The sequence below is a fragment of the Melozone crissalis genome, unplaced genomic scaffold, assembly GCF_028551555.1.
Source record: "Melozone crissalis strain CALT ecotype California unplaced genomic scaffold, PUWL_Pcris_2 ptg000016l_1, whole genome shotgun sequence".
Taxonomy (NCBI): domain Eukaryota; kingdom Metazoa; phylum Chordata; class Aves; order Passeriformes; family Passerellidae; genus Melozone; species Melozone crissalis.
The window spans coordinates 37,680,773-37,704,234 of record NW_026535794.1 but is presented as its reverse complement, the minus strand read 5'-3'; the positions used below and the strand labels follow the sequence as shown (position 1 = coordinate 37,704,234).

At 38.8% G+C, this 23,462-nt stretch overlaps 1 protein-coding gene across 1 annotated transcript in view; it reads right to left on the bottom strand.

Annotated features, from left to right (window-relative positions):
* KAT2B (lysine acetyltransferase 2B) overlaps positions 1–23,462 on the bottom strand; it is a 40,458-nt gene that overhangs the window by 5,419 nt on the left and 11,577 nt on the right. Inside the window, exons 3-15 of the mRNA XM_054273903.1 lie at positions 20,460–20,605; positions 19,854–19,943; positions 17,938–18,119; positions 15,426–15,617; positions 12,833–12,939; positions 12,116–12,241; positions 10,501–10,637; positions 8,527–8,735; positions 6,257–6,383; positions 3,928–4,038; positions 2,786–2,929; positions 1,093–1,207; positions 309–345 (exon numbers count right to left, since the gene is read on the bottom strand). Coding sequence (XP_054129878.1) covers positions 309–345; positions 1,093–1,207; positions 2,786–2,929; positions 3,928–4,038; positions 6,257–6,383; positions 8,527–8,735; positions 10,501–10,637; positions 12,116–12,241; positions 12,833–12,939; positions 15,426–15,617; positions 17,938–18,119; positions 19,854–19,943; positions 20,460–20,605 — 1,723 coding nt within the window. The remainder of the gene's footprint in view (positions 1–308; positions 346–1,092; positions 1,208–2,785; positions 2,930–3,927; positions 4,039–6,256; positions 6,384–8,526; positions 8,736–10,500; positions 10,638–12,115; positions 12,242–12,832; positions 12,940–15,425; positions 15,618–17,937; positions 18,120–19,853; positions 19,944–20,459; positions 20,606–23,462) is intronic.

The following is a 23,462-nucleotide window of genomic DNA, read 5'->3' as shown; positions in this document are numbered from 1 at the left end:
AGTCCTTTATCTTTGTTCCTACAATCTGCATCTTACCTAAAAGCAACTCCAAAGTTTCAAGCATTTTATGGAAGAAATAAAATTCAAAACAAGCAACCAAACCCAAACAAAAATCCTCAAAAAAGAACCCCACTACCCAAACCACTCTTGCCCATAATAAAAAATAAAATAAAAAATACCACCAAAAAGCCACTTGTAGATTATTTGATTTCCAGTGGATGGAAGGAAATACTAAGTGACATTGTTTAAAGACTTTTCTCAAAGGAATATCCCAACTGCTTCAACACTTTACTTTGTGTAGCACTTACCCTCTTTCTTTTCCGCTTGGTTTCCAGCCAGTCTCTCCTGTACACCAACAACATGAGATATTATATGGGAACTACAGTAGGTCAAAACATTAACTGAATTATTGCAACTCAAAGAAGAAAAGCCATTTAAGCACTACTGCAGTAAAATGGGTTGGTTTTAATAAAAGTTATTCCATCTAGCCCGCAGCTCCATTCAATTTCCTACATGATTCTTCCACCAGACTGCTGAAAAGATTCTACAATATTTCTATATGAAACACATTTCTTTTCAATAATTCAATACATATTTTACTACAACCCACTCCTCTAAAGAATAATCATGACAAAGTTATCCAATCTGATTCCCCAGGGACAATGAATAAATTGCAGAAAAGCATAGCCAAAAGAAAGTCCCCCAAAATATGATACTTAATTATTTTTAATTCTGTTTTGTCCTGTATGTTCATGCCTAGCACAGAAATCATTGTTGTTCAGGAGTACAGTGCATTAAAATGGTGCCAGAGGGAAAATGCTGCCTATACTGTGATACAAATCAAAGAGGGATCACATGTAAGTAAAATTATACACACATACATAAAAGAGGATCAGCCTGGGATGCCTTGGGGAAATCTCAAAGACAGCAGTTGTAATGGAAATACAATAATCTTCACAAAAATCAAATCAGCAGACCAAAACAATTACATTCTAATCAAAAAGAACTATGTGACTACATTAGTATTTCTAGTCTTGGACCTTTCTTGGGCTATTCTGCTTCTGTTCTACATTAAAAGAGTTTGATACATACTAATGCCAGGAATGCTCTCTATAGGAATCTGCCGTACTCCATCTTTGAAGCAAGAAAGGCCAGGATAAACTTTTCGGATTTGAGCTTGCTTCCTTTCTATGAGCTTTTTAATGATCTGTAATAAAGCAGCAGAGAAAACAAAAAATAATTGATTTGGTCTAAAGTCACCCAGAAGATTAATGCAAAACTGTGGTGAACAGAAACATTCGCACATCCTAACTTTGCAGTCCTTTTCCATGAAGCTGAAAATGGGGCTGAGCTACCTGAGCAAACACTGATCCTGCAAATGAAGCTACTGAGTCTCTCAGCTATTTTGGCACAAATCTAGAAAGAAAGGAGTCATTGCTGGCTCTATTGATCACAAGCTGCACAGCCCTTAGGAAGACAGGAGCAGAGGCAGAGAAGGAAATTTTCTGGAAAAAGGTTTGAGAACTGGCTGTAAAATTTTAACAACTGCAACTTCTGAAATGCTTCAGCACAGCTGGTCAAAAATTTCAAGGCACATAGTGAATGCATGTATTTTTATGTACATACATATTCATATTCCAATATTTTAGAAATTAGAAACCCATTCATTTCAAAATCTCCACATATATATCTGTAAGAGTTGTTTATGTATCAATCAAAGATACTCATCAAAGACTTTCTCTGGAGGATGTCAGAATGATTGACTCTTCAGAACCAAAATTCTACTCTCTCTTGCAAATGCTAGGGAAAGGCTTTTCCCACTCCAGGGTACACTCTGGTTTTCTTTACAATCTTATTACCTCAAATTCTAAGCAATTTGTTTTGGTGCTCTTGATACCCACTCAGATACTTATCTAAGCTTTGTGTGTCCTGGATATGTGACTTTCAAAACTTCGTAACTTGAAGTAAACAAATGCACAGCTATGCACACTGCCAGTCTGATAGAATAATTTCTTTGGAAATAATAAAAATGGACATATTTTTATTTTTAAGGACCTTCACTCCCTCATACAGAGTATTTCCTCTCAAAGAAGAGGAAAAAAGTTAAAATCAGACTTTTTTTTACCAAAATTAAAAAGTCAGGTTTGAACAATCTTGAAAGAACAGATTATAAATAGTATTTCTTTAAAAACCAAGGGAAGTATTTAAAAACAATCGGGAATGTCATAATTATTTTGCTAATAAACTGCTTTATTATATAGAATATTATTAAGGACTAAATAAAAAACAACCCACATAAAATCCAAAGAGGGACAGACTGGAAATTAACACGGTCCACCCTTGATTTATATAATTTTAAAATGGCAGAAAAAAAAGAATCCTCTTTCTTTCAAGTAAAATAGGCCATGCAATATAAACACTCCATTTAAATGTCACTCTAATGAACACTACTGATATGGGAGGGAAGGAACTGACAAAGTCATTACAAAAAATCAATCTTGCAAGGTTTTGCTTAGTTAACTACCACAAAATTGAACTGTGAATTACTCCTGAAAATACCAGTACTTTAACAGTCTTGCTCTTGTTTAGTCAGCAAGTTAGAATTTCATGCTTCAACTACAAAATTTTGGCACTGAGACTTGAATGAAGGGATTATTCTAACTAATAAAAGTATGTACTCAAATTTAAGCACCAAAGCAAAGAAGAGAGCTAACCTGGCGCCCACTGAACTCTTTCTAAACATCTGAATAGAGAGTAACATTCAACATTTCATTTCAACCTTCACCTCTTTTTGCTTTTTGATGATGACAGAAAATTCCGTGTAGGGGATCCTTGGATTTAATTCACATCCCATTAATGTGGCACCCTCATAATCCTTGATGTAGCCAACATATTTTGCTTTTGGTACTTTAATATCTTTGGAGAAACCCTGAAAAAGAAGAAAAAAATATAACTTAAATTGTCATTATGCCATTTTCCTTTTACATTTTTGTTTTAACTGAAATGAAAGAGGATTGAGAACCAAATTCATCATAATGTTAAAATACAACAGTGAGTTACATACCATGGTTCAGTGTTGCATGAACCTTCTCATGGGAGGCACTTGATAAAAGAACAGTTAATTGCTAAGAAGGGCAGCTGGGGAGATTGTACTCAGTTTAAATGTGTGAAGAGTAGATTGTGCCAGTTTTATGTACAAAACCATAGAACTGGCTGGAAGGAACTTGAGGAGCTCATCTAGCCCCATCTCAGCTCAGAACAGGTCTCATCATATCTGGCTGATCAAGGGCATGATGAGTCCTGAATATTGTAAAAGGACAGAGATTCCACCACCTCCTTCAGCAACATTTTTCAGTATTTCACCACCCTCAGGACAGGAAAGGAAAAAACCAATTTCCTTCTACCTGGTTGCAATTTCCCACTGTTAAGGTCATCTTCACTGCCTTATGCTGTACACCTCTGAAAAAAATCTGACTCCATTTTGCTGACCAGACAGTTGACACCTGTTTATCAAATCTATTTTACAGAACAGACATTGCCATCTTTCCTGAATTGGACCCTCATGCTTCAGATCAGGAGGAGCTGTAAGCGCAGGTCAGGTAAGTTTTCATCTATCACAGGTATGCCTAGTCCTTATTTATACTTCTTATAGAATCAGTGAATGAACTGACATTTTACTAGTTTTTAGACTAGACAAATTATAGACTATACCATATACTTATGTTCAGATGATTCTAGCAAAGTCAAATGTATTAGAAGCCAAAAACATTACATGAGATGAACACAGAGCAGATTTTATAGATAAAAAATACACATATAAAATTGTACAATACATTTTATCCAATTATTTTGTGATGCTTAATTATTTAGTTCAACCTGCTAGATATAAAACTTCTTGCACGAAGTAATTTCTTGCATTGAACTTACTTGTTTTTTGAAGTAGCCGATAGCATATTCATCTGCATACGTGAGAAAGTTGAGAATGTTGTGTTTGATGTGGTATTCCTTCAGATGGTTCATTAGGTGAGTCCCATAACCCTGGGTGAAACATAGCAGGAAAAAGCCATGACAAAGCCTCTGGGGACTGCACATATTAGAACCTGTGGACCCTGGGTTATTACACACTGTTTTTCAAAATGCAAACTTTCCTTCAGATCCTGTTTAAAAGACTTTCTCTTAATTAAGTGGGTGTTGCACACTCAAGAGCAAACTCTTTTGAGCCTTGTAGGGGTACCTTTGTGACCCAGCATGGAAGTTGTAATTCAAGGTGCCCACCTCTTTTTTTTTTTTTTGTTCCTCTTTTAAATTAGATCTCAACCATTAAAATCACATACTTCACCCATAACAAAACTGCACATACTGTAACAATAGAGCATCCTTTCTGAGCCATATCACTTCAAAACTACAAAGCAGTAACAATACTGAAATTATTCCAGTGTTCTGTGCAGCTGTAGCAAAAAAGCCTCAAAGGATTTATTATCTAAGCTTATCATAAGCATAAAAAGGAACAGTGAACAATTACCATAATAAGGAGCAGAAAATTATAGAGTCCACAATCAAATAAACAGCTACGCCTTCTGACTGCACACAGGTATGATTTCCATTTAAATTCAGCCCCAAAGTAAACAACAGGTTGCATTTATTCACATTGCCAAGGAAGCTATAGTCATCTCCTTCTGCTGTGATATGAAGAAATGTAAAATAGATAGGTAATCCCATAATAATGTTTTGTTCCTGCAAATGTTTCCATTTTCTCAAAATGCAGACTAACAGGACACTTAGAGAAACATACACAGATTCCTTTTGGGTACTCTGCTCTTCAAAACTGGGAAAATTTTTACTTATGTAAAAAAGCCAGAAAAAATTACTTAGAAAATACAAACTTCTGATTTAATTTATGATTTCATAGACCCAAATATGGCAAGTGCCAGATAGGAAACTAAGCCACATACAGTAATACTTAAAATTATTTTGTAACGGGGGACCAAACTACCTAAAAACCAATTCAATTTGTATGGGAAAACAATTCCTATATTTTTTTACTCCAGCCTCAAACTGAATTAAAATAGGAATATATTTTTCCAAAGACCTGGCAGGTCACCCATGTGTGAACATTTTTTTTTTCTCAGTTACCTGTTGACAGGGTCAGCTCACTCAGAGCAAGAAATGGGAAGGCAAATTTTCAGAAACACTCAACTGCACTCAAAGCACCCAGAGGATAAAAGAATAAATAGTGTGCTATGCAGCCCTGAGGACAATCTGATGGGTCAGAATTATCTGCTCTATTATTCTGAAAGATTATTCCTATAAAATCACAACACACCTTTGGCAGCCTCACCTGTGTAGCGCAGTTAAGCACAACTTAGGCATATTCTGTAAGGATTTGCATTTGGTAAAACACTCTGAATGCTGACAGGTCATTGCTTAATGCAGAGAAATGCTCCTCTCTAACACCAGACTTGAATAAAATCAAATATAACCTGAGTATTAACAGTTGTTACAGACTTTCAATCCCCCTGTGTTACTCTTTTGCACCAGGGTGTACAATTTTTGCATGTTAACTGCTATACACCCTGAATTAACCCACATCTCAGTTCTTGTTTCTTGAAATTAAAATCATGAAGCTAGAGCACCATCTAAAGGCAAAACCCTGAACCAAATACTGAGCAGCTAGAAAAGCTGGAGGAATCTCATGTATTCATACTGCTCTGCATCCTTTCAACACAGATGCTAATTCTCAAAATTTTGAGAAAATGTGGCATTAACTCAAAAAAGAGTGTAGAGAATTGATCCAGAGCTTATTTTGAGATGTAAAACTACACCTAAATTTTTTATTATATCTCATTTGGATTGAAGTTATGTAATGTCACAAAGTGCTTGAACACAAAGTACTGCCCCACACAAGCAATACATATTTCAGTCAACCACAAAATGTTACACTAGACTGAGACACAACTACTGGGGACAGAGGCATGAAAATACCAAGAATGGCAGGCCACTATTGCTCTGCTGAGAAAAATTTTATTTAATTAATTAAATACAGATAATCCTACTATTACGATGATGATGCTAAATCTGCACATTTTAGTTGGGGTTTTGTGTATTGTTTTCAGAATTGCTGTATCTTTCAAAATCTATTTCTGTCTGGCAACTCAGCAGGGTATTCAACATGACTAAAAGTATTAGGAGCACATGCAGTGGGTGAATGGGACTCAAATATATTTAATGAACAGTAGTAAAACAGAATTCTTTTTACCTTGACTTGCTCATTGGAAGTCACAGCACAGAAAACAATCTCTGTAAATCCTTGGGAGGGGAACATCCGGAAGCAGATACCACCGATAACACGACCATCTTTTATTAATGCAAGGGTTTTATGTTTCCTGAGCAGACAAAAATAACAATCACTCTAATTCATGTACATAGTACATCAAGTGCCATTAACCTTCCTTTTTCAGAAACTTGATTCACTTCTTTCCATGATGATAATGCAATTCTGTATGCCTCCTAAGTTAGCCACTGTATCTATAGAAGAATTCTTACTTTAATATCATGCTTTCAATGTACCATAAAGGTGATCATCACAGAGCAAGCTCCTGGCCTTGCCAAGTACTCTGAGATACTCAGGTAATGTCCAATAAATAAAAGTTTTATTGCTTTTATTGAATCTATTGCTGATAGTTACACCATTGCACAATTCTCAGGGTGATTTTATCCTGAGTAAATTAGAAGTTAATGGAGTTACAGGAGAGCAAGTAGTTTCTAAGGGATTCCTGTTTCCTTGCATGCAATCTCCATAGTTAACCTATCAGTCTCAAATACAGCTGATGAAGTAAGAGAGGACATTTCTTATTTCTAATCACACACTCCTCCGGGAATCAAGACCAGAATAAATATCCATTTCTGTTGCACTTAGAGTGACTGCCAGGAAAGATGCAGCGAGGTGCAATCTCAACTCTTATGTCAAGGATAAGGAATTTTAGTACATTCCTCAACGTGTGAAAACAGTGCACCATCCTTTAGATTATTCAATACACAGTATCACATAAATCTTATAAATGATACAGTCAATATACAGATGATGTATTTTGGGGAAAACAGTTGGTGCCAAAAGTGACCCCCTGCCAAAAAGCTCAGAGTAGTTATATTATACACGCCACCATTGGAAAAGATTTTATACATATTATATATTCTTTTTTCTGGTACATATTTTAGTGATTTTTCTTTTTTTTTTTACTTGTGGAATGACAGCAGCCATGCAGCAGCTTGAGCTTTTGTGGTGATTTCACCCTGGCTGGATGCCAGGTGCCCACCAAAGCTGCTCTATCACTCCTCTCCTCGGCTGGACAGCGGGGACAAAATATAATGAAAGACTCATGAGTTGAGGTAAGAGCAGGGAGAAATAATTCAACAATTACCACCACAGGCCAAACAGACTTCACTTGGGGAAATTAGCTGAATTTATTACCAATCAAAATCAGAGCAGGATGACAGAAAGTAAAACAAATCCTAAAACTACCTTTCCCCTCCTCCTCCCTGATTCTCTACCTTCTCTCCCAAGCAGTGCAGGGGAATGGGGTTATGGTCAGTTCACCACATGCTATGCCACAGTTTCTTCCTCAGGCAGAGGAGCTCTTCCCTGCCCCAGTGTGGGGTCCAGGAACTGCAGTGGCACAGGTCCCTTTCCATAGGGACACAAGCCCTGCCAGCAAAGCTGCTCTAGCAGGTAGTGTGGGCAACTCTCTTCACAGAATCTTCCAGGAGGCTGCTCCAGGGTGGGCTTCCCACAGGACCACAGCTTTCCTTCAGGCATCCACCTGCTACTGGAGCAGTTCATGGAGAACTGCAGCCTGTGGGAAGGACCCAAGCTGGAGAAGTTCATGGAGAACTGTCTGTCATGGGAGGGACCCCATACTGGAGCAGGGAGAGAGTGTGGGAAGTCCTTCCCTGTGCAGGAAGAAGCAGCAGACACCACAATGGGAACTGACCACGGCCTCCATTCCCAATCCCCCAGCACTGCTTGGGGGAGAAGGCAGAGAATCATGAATGCAACTGAGTTTGGGAAGAAGGGAGATGTGGGGCAAAGGTACTTTAAGATGCAGTTTTTATTTTCTCATTATCCTATTCTGATTTGATTTGTAAAAAATTAAAGTAATTTCATCAAATTGAGTCTATTTTGCCTGTGAGAGTTATCAGTGAGTGATCACTCCTTGTCCTTCTATCCAAGAACTTTGTAATTTCTATCCCCTGTCCAGCTGAGATGGGGAGCAGTGGAGCAGGTTTTGTGGGAATCTGGCATCCAGCCAATGTCAACCCTCCACCGTTCCACAAGAAGCCACTTATTATTAATACAGCCACAAAGAAGGCACTTGGGTACAACCCAATTGGATTGACCAGGAGTTATGAGGGCTTGAAAAGATGGCAAAAGCACAGCAGAGGCAGAGCTGCTCTCCATCCCTCCTCTGCTGCAAACAGCACCAGACTCCCTCTGCCTCACAGGGCAGCCCCCTGTCCAAGGATACCCACGGATCAAAGACCAAGCGGGTGATATATTCCTTCGGCATCCGAGGCAGCTGATGGGAGAACACGTTCTGCAAACCAACCAGCCACATCATGATCTTCTTGTTGGGCTTCTGGTTCAGGGAGTTGCCGACCACGTGGAATTCAATCACCCCCCTGCGCTCCTCCAGCCTGGCGGCCTCGTCCCGGGCCGAGTGTGCCGAGAGGAAGTTGGTCTGTGCCACACAAACGAGGAACAGAATCACAGTTTTGGGATTTCACATCCTCTGACAGAGCAGCCTTAATGAACAAACAAATAAACCCCACTCTCTTTTTCCAACAGAACTGCCAATGACTGCCTCTGTAATGTAGCTTTGCAGAAGGGACACCATCAAATAAGCCAGATGTAAGTCTGCACTACAGTCTTCAAAGGCCAGTCTGAATTTATATTGATACAGGTTAGATAACAACAACAATGGTTATGACTCAAAAAGTTCCAAAACCCCTTGAGGGATAGCATACATCCAGTTGAAGCCTATGCCACTAAGTCTTCATATTTGCTTTACTCTTAGCCAGCTTGGGCATGACTTGTGGATTCGCCTACACATACTGCAAATCACACATTTTAATGGCAGCACAGGAAAAGTAGGTCTTTTTCATTTTATTAGTGCTTTCCACTATCTCTGCCACCACTTTAGGAGCTTAAAAAAATATTTCAATTCCTACAGAATTTGCTGTTACATATCTAGCAATTGCATGTACATATCTAAATGCAGATTAAATTAATACAGAAAATGTATTTAGCTTATTTTTTTCAAGATCATTTTACAATGCCAAAACATCTCTGTATGCACACACTGTTTACTTTTTTGAGCAAAGTTTGGCTGCTGGGTTTCTAGTCACTGCCAGCCCCAACAGCCAGGCTGGCACAGCATTTGTAATATGCAGAGCCATCAGTCACAGTGCATAGTTTGAATAAGAAATGTAGGTGGTTCCAAATCTTCAGCAGTTTCTAGCTAAATCTTGGCAAATGCGGTGCTGGCAAAACATAGCCTGGCAGAGAGAACAGAAGGAGGAAAAGCCAGCCAAGGAAAAAAAAGTGCAATTCTGTGCATGGCACAATTCTGCAATTCTGTTTATTTTTCTCTTCCAGCCGAAAAAAAAAAGAGCAACTGGGGAAGACAGAGCAAATAACTGTTTAGATCAGTTCCTGCACCAGAGAGAGGTTTTAACTTTGGATCTTTCATTCTGCTGCAATACTTGAACCCTATTTAACCTTAACAAATCACCTTTTTTTAACCTTAACAAATTTTTATTTAAAAATTAAAAAAAAATAATTAAGGTTAAAAAAAATTGAGGTTAAACTGGTGGAGCAGTTCATGAAGAACTGCGGCCTGTGGGAAGGACCCAAGCTGGAGAAGTTCATGGAGAACTGTCTGTCATGGGAGGGACCCCATACTGGAGCAGGGAGAGAGTGTGGGAAGTCCTTCCCTATGGAGGAAGAAGCAGCAGACACCACAATGGGAACTGACCACGGCCTCCATCCCCAATCCCCCAGCACTGCTTGGGGGAGAAGGCAGAGAATCATGAATGCAGCTGAGTTTGGGAAGAAGGGAGGCGTGGGGCAAAGGTATTTTAAGATATAGTTTTTATTTTCTCATTATCATATTCTGATTTGATTTGTAAAAATTTGTTAAGGTTGAACAAATTTGCCTTTTTTAACTATTCTGTAACAAAAGCACCTTGCAGGATAACATGAGATCTATGTTCTTACTCTCAATAGTTTACACATCTCTTTGCTAACTGTACACAAAGCATTAAAAAAACTGTAGAAGAATTTTTCATGCTAATGATGTTTTTTTTGTTCCCCAAATCATCCCCTTTCAAAGTCTATTTTTATTGACAGGACTCTTAGCTTATCACATTCTACCCATGTGGAACATTTACTAAGAACAGACCATTCACAAACAGACCATTTGCAACACCAAGCCTATATCTCACCTCTGGCCCAAGCATTGCTGCAGGATCTGTAATTGTTGACATTACTTCATTGATTAACTCAATGGGGATATCTCCTACAACCCTTGGTCTCTTCGAATCCTCCAGAGAATAGGGTTCATTATTTTTTCTCTTTTCCCCTATGAAACAAAACTCGGACAAATTAGAATTTACCAAAATGTCACAAACAAGCACTATGAAGTCTAGCACTTCTGTCATATCCTGTAGTTTATATGACAAGTTTGAGGTTGGGGTGTTTTTGTTGGTTTGTTGTTGTTGCTGTTGTTGTTTGTTTCTTGGTGGTTTTTTATCTCTATAGACAAAGAGAAATAAATGAAATCTGGAAAATATTTATCACTTCTCAATTTCCACTTTGCACTGGGGTATTAGCATGAAGCAGGAAAAATACACCTCTCCTTCCACTACACCTCTGTGAATTCACAGTTAAACCATTTGCTTTTTCTTTTTGCTTCAAAATCCTCTGCAGGGAACCTCTGTGCAGCTGTCTTGGAAGGTCAGTGCTCAATACACAAATTGCAGTGCCTATTTCTTGATAACACAAAATCCCCTTTTAGAATTCACTGGAACTAAATATCCATCACAAAATTCTTTCACCTCTTCTGTAAACCAAGCAGCCCATACAGTCTGATGTGTCATACATATTAAAAAATCCATATAAAATTTCCAAATCAAAATATACCAAGTTAATTATTAACTTCCCTTCTGACTGCAGAGCCACATGTATTATATAGCAAAAGAAACTAGTTAAATTCATAGAAGAACAGTCCACCAAGGACTAGCAGAGGTACAGCAACAGAGATCCAGCTGCTAGCTCAGGATTTTCCCACTCATTATCCTACTCATTCCCACTTCTGAGGGACAAGTAGAGAAATGACCTTAAGGAAAACTGCAGTTTAGGAGCTGCCCTACGTTTCTCTGTAGTGAACACTGAGACTCAAAATTCACTTTGGTTTTGGTTTTTCTCCTTCTTTGAGGACTCACTTTACATAAGCTTGGGATCATCTCTCTGACCTAACAACCTCTCTTGACAGGCTCATTAATCCTGAGATGTTTGAAAAAGGATTTATTAGGAGAATTTATGCATCTACCAACTCTTTTCCTTAAAAGGGTTTTTTTTTTCTTTGACCTAACCTCATTTTCTTTGACCTAACCTCAGATTTTAAATTTAACCTAGTTGGTATGTCTGTGTTTTTCTTCACTGCTCAAATGTATGCATTTTCAGTACCTTGAAAGATTGAAAAACCCAAATGTGATGGCTCCTTCTGCTCCACCATCATTTAAATGAAACCTCTCCTCATGACTTACAACAGATGTACTCCAAAGAAAGTATTTTTCAAAAACCTCTGACACCACCAGACCTATCCCCATTTTAATTTAATTTAAACAAACCAATTGGGTTTTTTTGCAAATACAGTTGTGATTTCTGTTAGTAATGAAACAGAAATTTTACCATAGTGGAGAAAAAGGTATGTCTGTGTAAATCTTTCAGCAAAAACACCTCAAGTTTGCTGATGTAGAGTGAAGGCAAAGGTTACCATATACTGCAACTACTGATAATATCAACAGAAGTCAAAAGGCAAGGTTCCTTCTCCATTACCTAAGTTTGGGTCAAGGGCAGAAGAAACTTTACAAGCTGGACTCATATTCCCACTGTTGGATTGCTCCAGAGATGAAGGACTTGCACTGTATGCAACAGATCTTGCAACAGGAGGCGGACTGATAACTGCAGTGACATAAAAAACAAACCCAGAAAAAATCAGGTCACGGAATCCATCCTGGTGCTGATGGAAAGACTGTCCCAAAGATGGACACCTACCACCCAAAAAGTAACAGTGAACACTGTGCAACAGAGCAATGCCACCAGCTCCCAAGTAGAAACATTAAAGCTTTATCTCGCTGTATTTTTCTAAACTGAATTCTACCTAAGGAGGGACTGCTGGATAACAGGGATTGCAACCATCAGGCTTCATCAGTTCACAGTGCTGAGCTGAAGCTAAGAAAACAAACTTCTTTCACATACCTGCCAAGCCTGCTGGCACTTAGCTTCATGAAAAGGTTTTTTGTAGGGCTCTATTGAAAAGCTAAATCTCATCATTCAGCTCCATCTATCCTATTTACAGTGCTCTAAGACTGGTTGGACAAATCAAACTCAAGAAAGGGAGAGTTTCACCAATTAAGAGAATGAAACTATTATTTTAAAAGGTCACAGATGAACATTTATCTCTCTCTAATATATACATTAAAAAAAGCCCCAGATTAGTTCTAAATCATGCAGTTTTTTCCTTTGTGTTACCCATCACTAAATGCAAATTACCTGTCTGGATTCCCAGCTGGCCAGTTCTGGAACTGGACACCATGAAATCCTGATCCCAAATAGGAGAATTCTGGCTGTACACTTCTTCTTCCAGCATAGACAGAAACCTAGGTACAAAACCAGGCAAAATAGCAACTAATGGGATCATTCCAAACAGGTTCTTTTTCAAAATAAGCACTTGCAATGTTTTTAAATTAAAAAACATTACTAAGTCAGTAAGAAAATGCTGTTGGCCAGTGCTATTAAAAAAAACCCCATACATGCAAAAATCACAAGCCAGAGTAGACATGAAGTAGCGTAATTCAGTAGAATGCTTTCACTTACTAAACCTTACCTCTGATTACATGCAAGTAATCTAATTTGCAAGTGCAGGAAGACAGTTACAAACTACTTTTACAGAACACAATTCCGCTAATGAGAAAGCTATGAGTTGATTGATGTTATACAATGATGGCAAATAAGTCTGTTTTGATAAATAAGTATTTTGCAGATGCATTTGCTTTCTGCCTTTGACAGAATCCCAGTGTTACTAACAATGCTCTTAGGAAGATATTTTCATTCCTTTAAGTGTCCTACTGTAAATTTTAATTGCATGTTTGTGGTTGCATCACAGTATTTTTAACCTTACTTTGGTACAGCTACAGAAACAGCACCATGTTAAACCTCTCTTAGCATCATTGAATTCCACAGATCAGACTCTCCAGCACCCTCACCCTCTCAGGGCTAATACACAGTTCCCTCCCAGCAGCAAGACAGCTGTTTACCCTACGTTGCACAAAAGGGGTTTTCAGACCAGAAGCTGACATGGCACACTGCTGTTGTACACGTTGCTACTCTCTGGAGTCATCTCATGTATAGAAACTGTCCAGGACTGTTGAGCAAAACTTCCTTGAACAGGATGGGGATTTTCAGGATCCAGTCAGACTCTTGTACTGGACATATAGGACAGCCATACCTAAGCAATGTGCAGAGTTTGCTGCTGTCTGTACAGCTGATAATGGCTAAAAAAGTTTGTAACAGTGACCTGACCATCTGTGACAGAGCAGAAGGACAAATTCAACTTTAGCCAAAGCTCCATTTCCAGGCAGCCCAGAGGCTCTGCCTTCAGCCCCTTTAGCAACTCCTTCCTAGGCATGCACAGACACAACCCCTGGGTGCTCCTTTTGCCCAAAAGGAGACCCAGGGCAGAGGAGAGCCCTGTGCCAATGCCAGGCTCCATCCTCTGAGACACAGGTCCTCTGCAGGGCTCACTCAGAACAGCGCCAGAGGAAAGACAAATGCTTCAGATAAGTGCAGCCCATGAAAGATTTAAAATGTTATTCATATTCCCACAGATCATCTGCAAACAGTATTGGTCTTTTTTTCCCCCAGCAGAATATCAAAAGGAATTGCAGTGAATAATAATGCTTTCTAAATTACTGCAAAAGGCTTTAAAAGGCAGTGGAATCAGGGGCACATGCACACCTGCTTCCTCCACAAGTCTGCTCCTTGCATCAATGGGGTGTCAGATCCTTTTCTATATCTGTTTCAGGGCCTGTATCCGCTCTACCCCAAAGGCAGTGTGCATTCTTCAAAGTGGTAAAATAAATTATTAATTATAGGAGGAGCAACAAATCCTGGCTCTACTCAGCTTAGGAAAGTTCATTTTGTTTTTCATTCCCCTGCGCTCTAACCCATCTTCTGGCCCAACACAGTAGCTTGCATAGATAGCATCAGTGCCACCAGTCTTCTGTAGGTTCAGTTCATTTGTTGTTAGGAGGGACAGGCTTTTAAAGTATGACTTGGAGAACAAACCTACCCTTGTAAAATAAGGATATATTTAAAGTGATACACTATTTTAACAGGAATTCATTACAATGAATGATCCTGTCATCATCACTACCCCTCTTTATCACCAGTAAAAGTGTTTGAAATTAATAACTATCGAAGTTGAGCTAGTTTCAATACCGCTACAGGTAATTATTGCTGTTTTATTGTGAGAGATTGTCATCAACATTCCAGTACTGGAAAAGATACCCAGTGTGAAATTTACCAGTTTAGGATTCAATGATGCAGTTTTATACTTACTCCTCTCTAATCACCCCATCTCTTCTGGGGGTGGGGTGACTACTTTGTTCACTATTACAATGTTAAATTAAACTGAAATTCTTATAAACTCTGTACAACACTGCCCCTTTTTAATGCTCCATCACCAAAGCAGATGTAAGCATGTTTCTGGAGGTCCACTCTTTCCAAGGACTACAGAAAAAGAAAGTAATTGACCTACAATACCTGCTAACAGGCAAACAGTACAATCCCTCAGCAATACCAATAATCCTTTTATTCATATTTTTATAAATATTCATATATATATATCCATATATATTCAATATATATTCATGTTTTTACTCTCATAAAGTAAACCCTAGGACAAAACAAAGCAAGCAATTTTCTATATAAAATACACTAATCTAAGTTATGGCAGTAAAGAAAGCTGCAGTATCTAGTTGCTACTGAATAAAAAGATAAATTATTTAAAGCTGCAGGTAATTTCTCCCTTTCCACAATGAAGTTGCTGGTTAACTTTGAATGCAGGCACACTGTGACCCCTTACTTTGGAAAATGAGTGAGGATTAGTGTTCGTTTTTCTTGAGGAAGCTTGTCCTTTTCCTGCCTGGCCTGCTCCAGCAGTTGTCGTCTCATTACAGTAAAAACAGAGCGAAGCAATGTCCTACCAAACACCTGGGTGGTTTCATACCGAGGTAGACTGTCACAAAACTGAGGGACATTGCAGTAACAAAGCCACCTGTAAAGAGGAAAAAAGCCAGATACTTATCACCACCTAACATAGGACTTAATGCAATAAAACCACTACCCACATAATTTATAATGCAGCTGAGAGCTATATGAGTGTATAAATCAGTTCCACTACAAGGCTGGACAGAGTTAAGCAGCATTTATATTGCCCAGTTTTTTACAGAAATGACAACCAAGTACTTTTAAGTTTCCATATATTATTTTTCTCCGCAGTTGAGTTTACACAAAGTAGTCTTGTTCCAGAGAATAATCATAGATTACAGACAATTCATGGGTATGTCAGGGATTCTCTCCACAGCTCATCCATTCAGCCTCACACATCTCCTGCCTCTGACTCCAAAGACCCTCAGCACAGCCTGTTTTATCCTCTAAACTTTTACCTTTACCCACATAGAGACCAAATGGGTGACACTTTTAACTAGCTCCATCCCAATCCAACTGGATTCCTGCCCTGGTCTTCCACCAGTTGGCTTCTTCCCATCATACCCTGCCTTGTTACTCTTTCATTACCAGTATCTCCATCCGTAATAAACTTTGCATTGAGGAAAATTACAGCATGTCATGTTTCCCTTCTAGGAAAAGAGATTATGGTACCAAAGAGATAACTCAGGAGTACACTGCCTATGTACATCACAATATCTGTTAATTCTATAAACAAGATTTTGATATCTGTGTAAGTGAACAGTCATTGGAATCTGGAGCTTTAGCAGAATCAGACCACAACCACTCTGAAAGCTCCAGCAATGAAAGGAAAATATTAGGAATTGGATGCAAACATACTATGCTGGATCTTGCACACATTTCCTCATCCAGACCCAAAGTACAGCCTGTTCTCGAAATGTTCTCCCAAACTCTTGTGCCTTAATCTTTGCAAACATGTGTTGCAAAAGACTTGTGAGATAGAGCTGTTCACAGACTTCTACTCCCTGTTCTTGGCTGATAAAGCACAGCTCTCAAAACACAAGAATGCATGTGAAACTCTGATGAAGTTTCATTCAAATCCTCAGGTTCTCAAATGAAATTAGAACTGCAAAAAATTCAGGTGTGCCCACGGTGCCCAGGAGCACCCTGAGCAGTGCCTTGGACAACACAGAGGAGAGAACTCACAATGACAAGTGAGATTTGGTGGGAAGAGCACTTTGGGTCGTGGGGGGACCTTAGGGACTGTGGGCAGGATAGTTTGAGAAAACACAAGTGACAAAATAATTAACAACAAAAAACCACCAACCAGAACCAATTATCTATCAATTCCTAATAATATTTAATTCCTACCACCCCTGGCTGACCCCACTTATCACAGACAAGTGGAGGTCAAACACCCACCAAACGTGGTCTTAGGAGCACCATGAATTACAAGTGTCCTTTATGGTGACAGCACATCTGAGTCAGACACAGCGCAGTCTGCTCTGTCACCAGCCAGAGTCTCAACTCACACCATGTTTGCTGCTGCTCTCCCCCATGGAGAGGAGGTGTGTGAGAGGAAAGGCCAGGAAAGCAGCCAGAAGGTGGTGCTCACCCTGGGCCAGCAGAGATGTCCGGGGCGTTCCTGAGAACAGCGTGCTGACAGAGGTTAACTACCTGCTGCCTGACCTGCAGGACCCTGAACTGCCCTCACTGAACTGCTCACTGAAAAAGGCACTGCACTAGTCCTGTGAGAAAAAGAAAATAAATAGAGACAGGTTTTTTTATCCTAGCTCTTCATCCTCCAACGACTCAGTTATTCCTTTAAATTCTAACAATGCATTAAATGGTCATAACAAGAACTGTAATGTTAAGGAACCTAGTAATATCTGTTCCCCATTTAGTGTTCAAGCACTTGCAAAATTAGTTTGATTTTTCAACTCCTCTGTGATTTGGTTTCAAACAGTGATGCTTTACAATGCTAAATGTTATCTTCTGTCTTTTTTTTTAAGTTGAATAATAAATAGGGAACTTTCATGAGGTTCAAATATTAAGACCAAGAGCACTTGACAAATACAAACCTTGCAGAGGCATTGTTAGATACAAGTGTTCTAGCCTCTACTCCCCATTCTTGGAGTATGGGAACACTTGGGACACTCTCTCCAAGTGTTCCAGCCTCTACTCTCCAAGTAGAGTAAGAGGCTCTAGAGATAAGAGCATATCTCTCAAGACCCAAGGATGCATGTGAAACTGATACAGTCTCATTAAAACCCTTAGGTCGTCAAGTTAAATCCATGGCTGCAAGAATTCACAAGGTCCATCTATGGCATAAAGATACTGATGTACTCCTGAAGTTTTTACATGCCCTGTTTGTAAGGAAGTCTCCCAACAAGCAGAAGCAGCATTACCTGGTATAATTCACTTTATACCCCGCAATATCATCATTGGGTGATCTCAGTCTTCGCTGAGAAGGTGTCTCCAGGTGCCAGTAGTTAATGCGGTTCAGAAACATTTTAGCCAGTTCCACTATTGTTTGCCTTTCCTTCGAGGGTAAGTGGCTAAATTTGTACTGCACAAAATTATTCACACCCTTAAAAAGTAAAAAAAAATTTAAAAAAAACTGTTTAATAATTTAGCCATAAATTTTACAGAAGCATCCTCAAACATTCCTCACTTTATGTTTATCATGAGCTTGCATTGCATGGGAAAGAAAAGAAATATTGGAGACCATGAGCTCCTTGCTCAGCTACTCATGCAGATGCCACAGGCTGGTACCTGTGTAGACAGCAGGAGGTACATCCAGGTATTTTCAACCTGCTCTCAGCAGCTGATGGGAAGGAAAAGAAGAAATTCCTTTTTTCCTTCCTTCTCAAAGTCAGCAAACAGAGAAAACTCTGGTAGGCTTTAATCCAAACATAAATCAACTATCACCCTCAAAACTCACCAGCTGCTTTTCAATAATAGATTAGGGCTTATGGACTTCTACTTAAGTTTAGGTCTACAAACCACATTATTTCTTCAAGAAGTCTTAATACCTCACAATCATGTCTCCTCATTGCACTTTGGACACTGTCCAGTTTGAAGAAAAATCTACTGAACACGATTAAAATGGGTGACTAAAAGTGCTGCAACACATATATTTTATAAATCCCTTATAATATCGGGGCTTAGCAAATAATTTTGTTTGATTGAGTGGCTGAGCTGCCAAAAACAGAATTGAAAATATTGGTCTTTTTAATAGCGAAAATTATTTCAAAGTAAGATGTAACAAGAACTATCCTTTAATCTCTATGCTTTATTTTCTTAAGCAACTTGAACATTATGAAGAAATTGACAAAAAATTGCATTGTACAAAACCTTTTTAATAGTGTATTTTAAGGATTAGGAGCCATGGGGGATTACATACACATTTTTTGTTTATAGTCAAACTAAAGGAGAAATTAGAGTGAAGACTTCTCAGAAATTCTGCAATAAAGTGGTTTGATCTTCCTACATGATAAGTGAGAGCGGCAAAGAAATAATTGCTACAAGTAACAGTCTTCACATTTAAATTATCCTGCTTAACAACAGAACACCCATTCATCCAGGGATGGGAAAACATGGAGCTCCTGTTTCAGCGAGGTGTGTGAGCCTCTGCACCGGAGTCTCACTGGAGTTCATGGGCCCACTTCTCTGCCAGGAGTGCATTCTTAGGAGCTTGCTTAACCAAAAACTGAATTTGTCATATGTTCTTTATCTACGGAGAGTCACAAAAGCCTCAATTATTCTTTGGTTTCAGCTTTGTTTTTTTCCTGTGTACCCTTTGAAAGAGAAGGCTATGATCTCACTGAATTGGACTGTAACATTTTTCTTGATATACAGAAGGCAAGCTTCATTTTAATATTGGATTTCAAAACTTCAACAGCATTTTTCATCACTTGAAACAAAGAAAGATTAGAACTGCCCACACAAAAGTAGCATTTCAAGTTAATTCTCTAAACCCACAAAAAAAAGTCACTTTCATTAAAGCCTAAGACCAATGACGAGAAATAGAATACAAATAATGTAACTATTGTACAAACACTAAAAGGAGAACCAAGAGCAATCTCCTATAGCCCCCTATTTGGTCCTGAGCAGAACACAGAAACATCTGCAAAGTGCTTAAAAAATGCCATGTTTTCAAAACCAGTGCTTACATTTACAAAAAGAAAAACAAACCACAAAAATAATCTCAAAACAAGCAAAGCCTCCAAGCCCCTACCAAAATAAGATTTTAAAATACGTAAAAAAACAACAACAAAAAAACCCACCACACACCAACAAAACCCACATTTTGACTCTTTACCTGTTCAATGCTAGGTTTCTCAAATGGGGGACTTTCCAAAGATCCTTCTACTACAGGTTTTCCCATCTGCAAAATGCACTTCCTCAAAAGCTGTTACAAACACACAAATTTTTAAAAGTTAGTGTATTTTCATACAGAGAGTCAATGGAAGTCACAAGGGCACAACACACTGTGAGCAGTGTTGGAATTCTCCTGGCTATATATACATATATATATATCTGCTTGTTTAATCACCTGAATTTGTAATTACTAAACTTCCCTGTGAAATCACCTTCTCTGAAATGCACACAAGAGGCTCCTCTGAGGAAATGCAGGCAGCCAAGTTACCATTCATGTCTACTGACTCTTCCTGGTGTGTCAGGGAAGGAGGCTGCAGTTTATACATGGGACTCAGGGTCAATTCCTCAACATCTGGATGGCTTTTTGGAGTAAGAATCAGTACATTGCAAGAACCAGAACATCCAGCCCACAGTTACTCAGTAGGGAATCATCCTAGAGAAAAACTGTCTCAGCAGATAAAGTCAATGCATGCCTGAATAGCAATGAAATTGGCTTATATGTGAGAAAGTGAAAAATCTGAGAAGATACCCCACAAGTTCAGCTTACTTTGAACAGGTAGAAATAAACTTGCTTGGTGTCTGCATCTTCTTCTTTGTGGACACAGGTGAACAGATATTCCACATCCAATACAATCCCCAGGAGCCTGTTCATTTCTTCTTCAGACACATTCTCCAGGTGAGAAACATGAGCAGCTAAACAAAATAAAAACCCAAACTTGTAAAAGGCTACTGAGAGGACCCATAGCACAACTGTACCCCAAGAGATCTCCACCTAAGCCTTAACTGTAAAGGCATTGACCCTGTAATAACCCACTTAAACAGAACACATCTTATCAGAGGTACCTGAAACCTGTGTCACATCACAGCAGTTTGTAAAGGTTGACCAGGGGAGGCAACTTCCACAGCAGAGGAATGGCAGCTGCTTGGAATCACATCATCTGTTAACACTTAAGGCTGACTACACAAGTCCTGCTTGTATGAATATGTTGCACTATATAACTAACTACATACATTTTTGTCCTAGAGCTATGCATTTGAGACAAGGTTTCTTGACTTAAGAAAATAAATCCAGAATTTCCATAAATTATGTAATCCAGATGTAACCAGCACCTTATTTCAGTAAGAATGAAAAAAACCCAGTTCCAAAAATATGCCTTTTTGTTTTAAACTGGGCATTATTGGCTAAGTCCCTTGCTTTCATATCATGTAAGATCAAACTGTGCTTTGTGCACACTATATTAACAGAGATTTTGCAGACTGTACGTGCTCATTTGTTCATTTCCAAGTGACAAACTCCCTTTTATCATCTCCAAAGGTAAATACAGTTCCACATCTGTAATGTTCAAAAGCTTGAGGTTTTCCCTGTAAAATGGGACATTCATTTCGAGCTCGTTTGAAGAATTGGCCCCGGGAAGAAGGAAGGCAGTGTAAAACAAAAAGTCAACTCCCAGAAAGAAGATATTTGCATTACAAAAAGCAATGATTTTAGCTGACTCCAGGCCAATGTAGATAGTATGCTTATCCTTTCCTCTGAAAGTACGAGAAAATATCCTTACAAAGAAAGAGAAAAATACTTTTAGTTTCAGGTATATTAGCTTTTTATATTTTAATAAATTTTATCTATATTTACTTCTTAAGATTAACATATTTTTTCAATAGAAATCTGACTCTTTAGTTGGGGAGCTGGTGAGGAAAAATAACACTTGACTTGAAAACGATCGCATTTATTTGCCATGCAGCAAAGATGGTTTGTTTTGAGAAGTTTAGTGTGATACCAAAACGTTTAAATTCAATACTTTTATTTGGCTTCAAGTACAAAGTACACTGCAATGCAGAACCTTAAAAATATGACAGCAACTGTTTCCACTTAAATGAAAATTTATAATATAGTGTCTCAGGCACATGGCCATCATCAGCTTCCTTTGAGGATAAATATTCTGGGCAGAATAAAAAAATAAAAAAAAATCATTTAACTTCTGTCTTTAAGACAGGTATGAAGGGTTAATAACCCCAGCAGTCTGTCTTGATCATTTGCAAGTAATAAATATCCTTCTAGAGGAGCTTTGCATTAGAAACTGATAACATACCAAAGAAACCTTGCCTTCAACAAATGAATAAAACATCAGCATAAGAAGACATTTCTATGCAGTTTCCATAACAATACTGAACCTTGACTACTTAGTGGTGTTTAAACATTTTATTAAACTAGAGAATTATTACCTATTCTGTAAATCTAAAAGTTAAGTGTATTACCAGCATGTGTTTGCCAAAGGGACACCAATGTTTATACTCCAGGCCAACAAACTATCTTTACTCAGATGTTCACTGCCCATTCCCAAACTCTGTGGCTGTTAGTAAGTAGTTTATTAAAATTAAAGCTTTGGTACACCGACATCAAATACTGCATCACTCTTGACTAGAGTTACAAGTCCCAATCACATGCCCTGCCCAACTGGTATGCCCTTCCTCAGTTGCTGCTCTGCCTGATAAAAAAATTAAATATCTCATGTATCGGTTGCTAGGGCATGCACAGAAAAGCAAGCAGAAAGAAGCAGGCTCAGTGACAGGAAGACCTGCAACTTCAGGAAGGAAGCACTGGAGTGCACAAATTAGGAACAGTGAAAACACAGATTAACAAGGAATGTGTCCAGCCTATCTCAAAACACTACAACCAAGAAATACCCAAATATGCTGTGTGAAGGTGCACAGCACGTGGAAACCCAGGGCAGTGGGAATATTTCTCTGTCTGCTCTGGGGTGCCCTGATCCCCAGGGGAGCACTGACTTTGACCCTCATTCATGGAGAAAGTTTCCTGGACTTCAAGATAGACTAGAACGCACAAAAGTGTGAAATAGATTATAGAGAGCAGTGTAGGTGTATCACTTGGTGAGAAATTTAGGTTTTGTGATTTTTAGTATGTAGCGGATGGAAGAAAGATGGAGGGCACAGGGTATTGTCCTGGGTTTCTTCTTCATGCTTCCTCTTCCTTCTTCTTCGTGGGTTTGGGTGGCATTTTGTATTTGGGCAGAAAAGTCTGCATGGTGGGCTCTGTGGGATCAGTTATTGGGTTAAAAGGGAAAGTAATCTAGGTGTCAGTTTAGTCTTAAAAGACCTTGGAACAAGAGATTGTTGGCCATTTTGTGCCTTTTAATGAAAAGCTGCCGAACTCACAGCGGTGAGATTGTTTTACTGATAAGAAATAATAAACAGCTGAGTCCAAACATGAACTACTGTCTCAAGTGCCTTCAATCCAGACCCAGAGAAACCAACAACAGCAGGAACCAAAGACAGTGATGGGAGAAAAAAAAAAAGAGACTGAATGCCTATAAGGTGTATTAGCACATTAATCATCTAGTTTTAAAAGTGATTCAAGACTGACAGCATTTACCAATTTAAAAATGCACCCTGCAACACAGGAGAAATAATAAAATAGAAAAGAGTCTCTGACCATGCAACACCTGGTCTTGTGGCTGGTGGACAGTGACTTGTCCCAGCATCTAATCCAGCCACAGTGTCAGAAAATATATCACCCAAATAAAAGAAATATTCA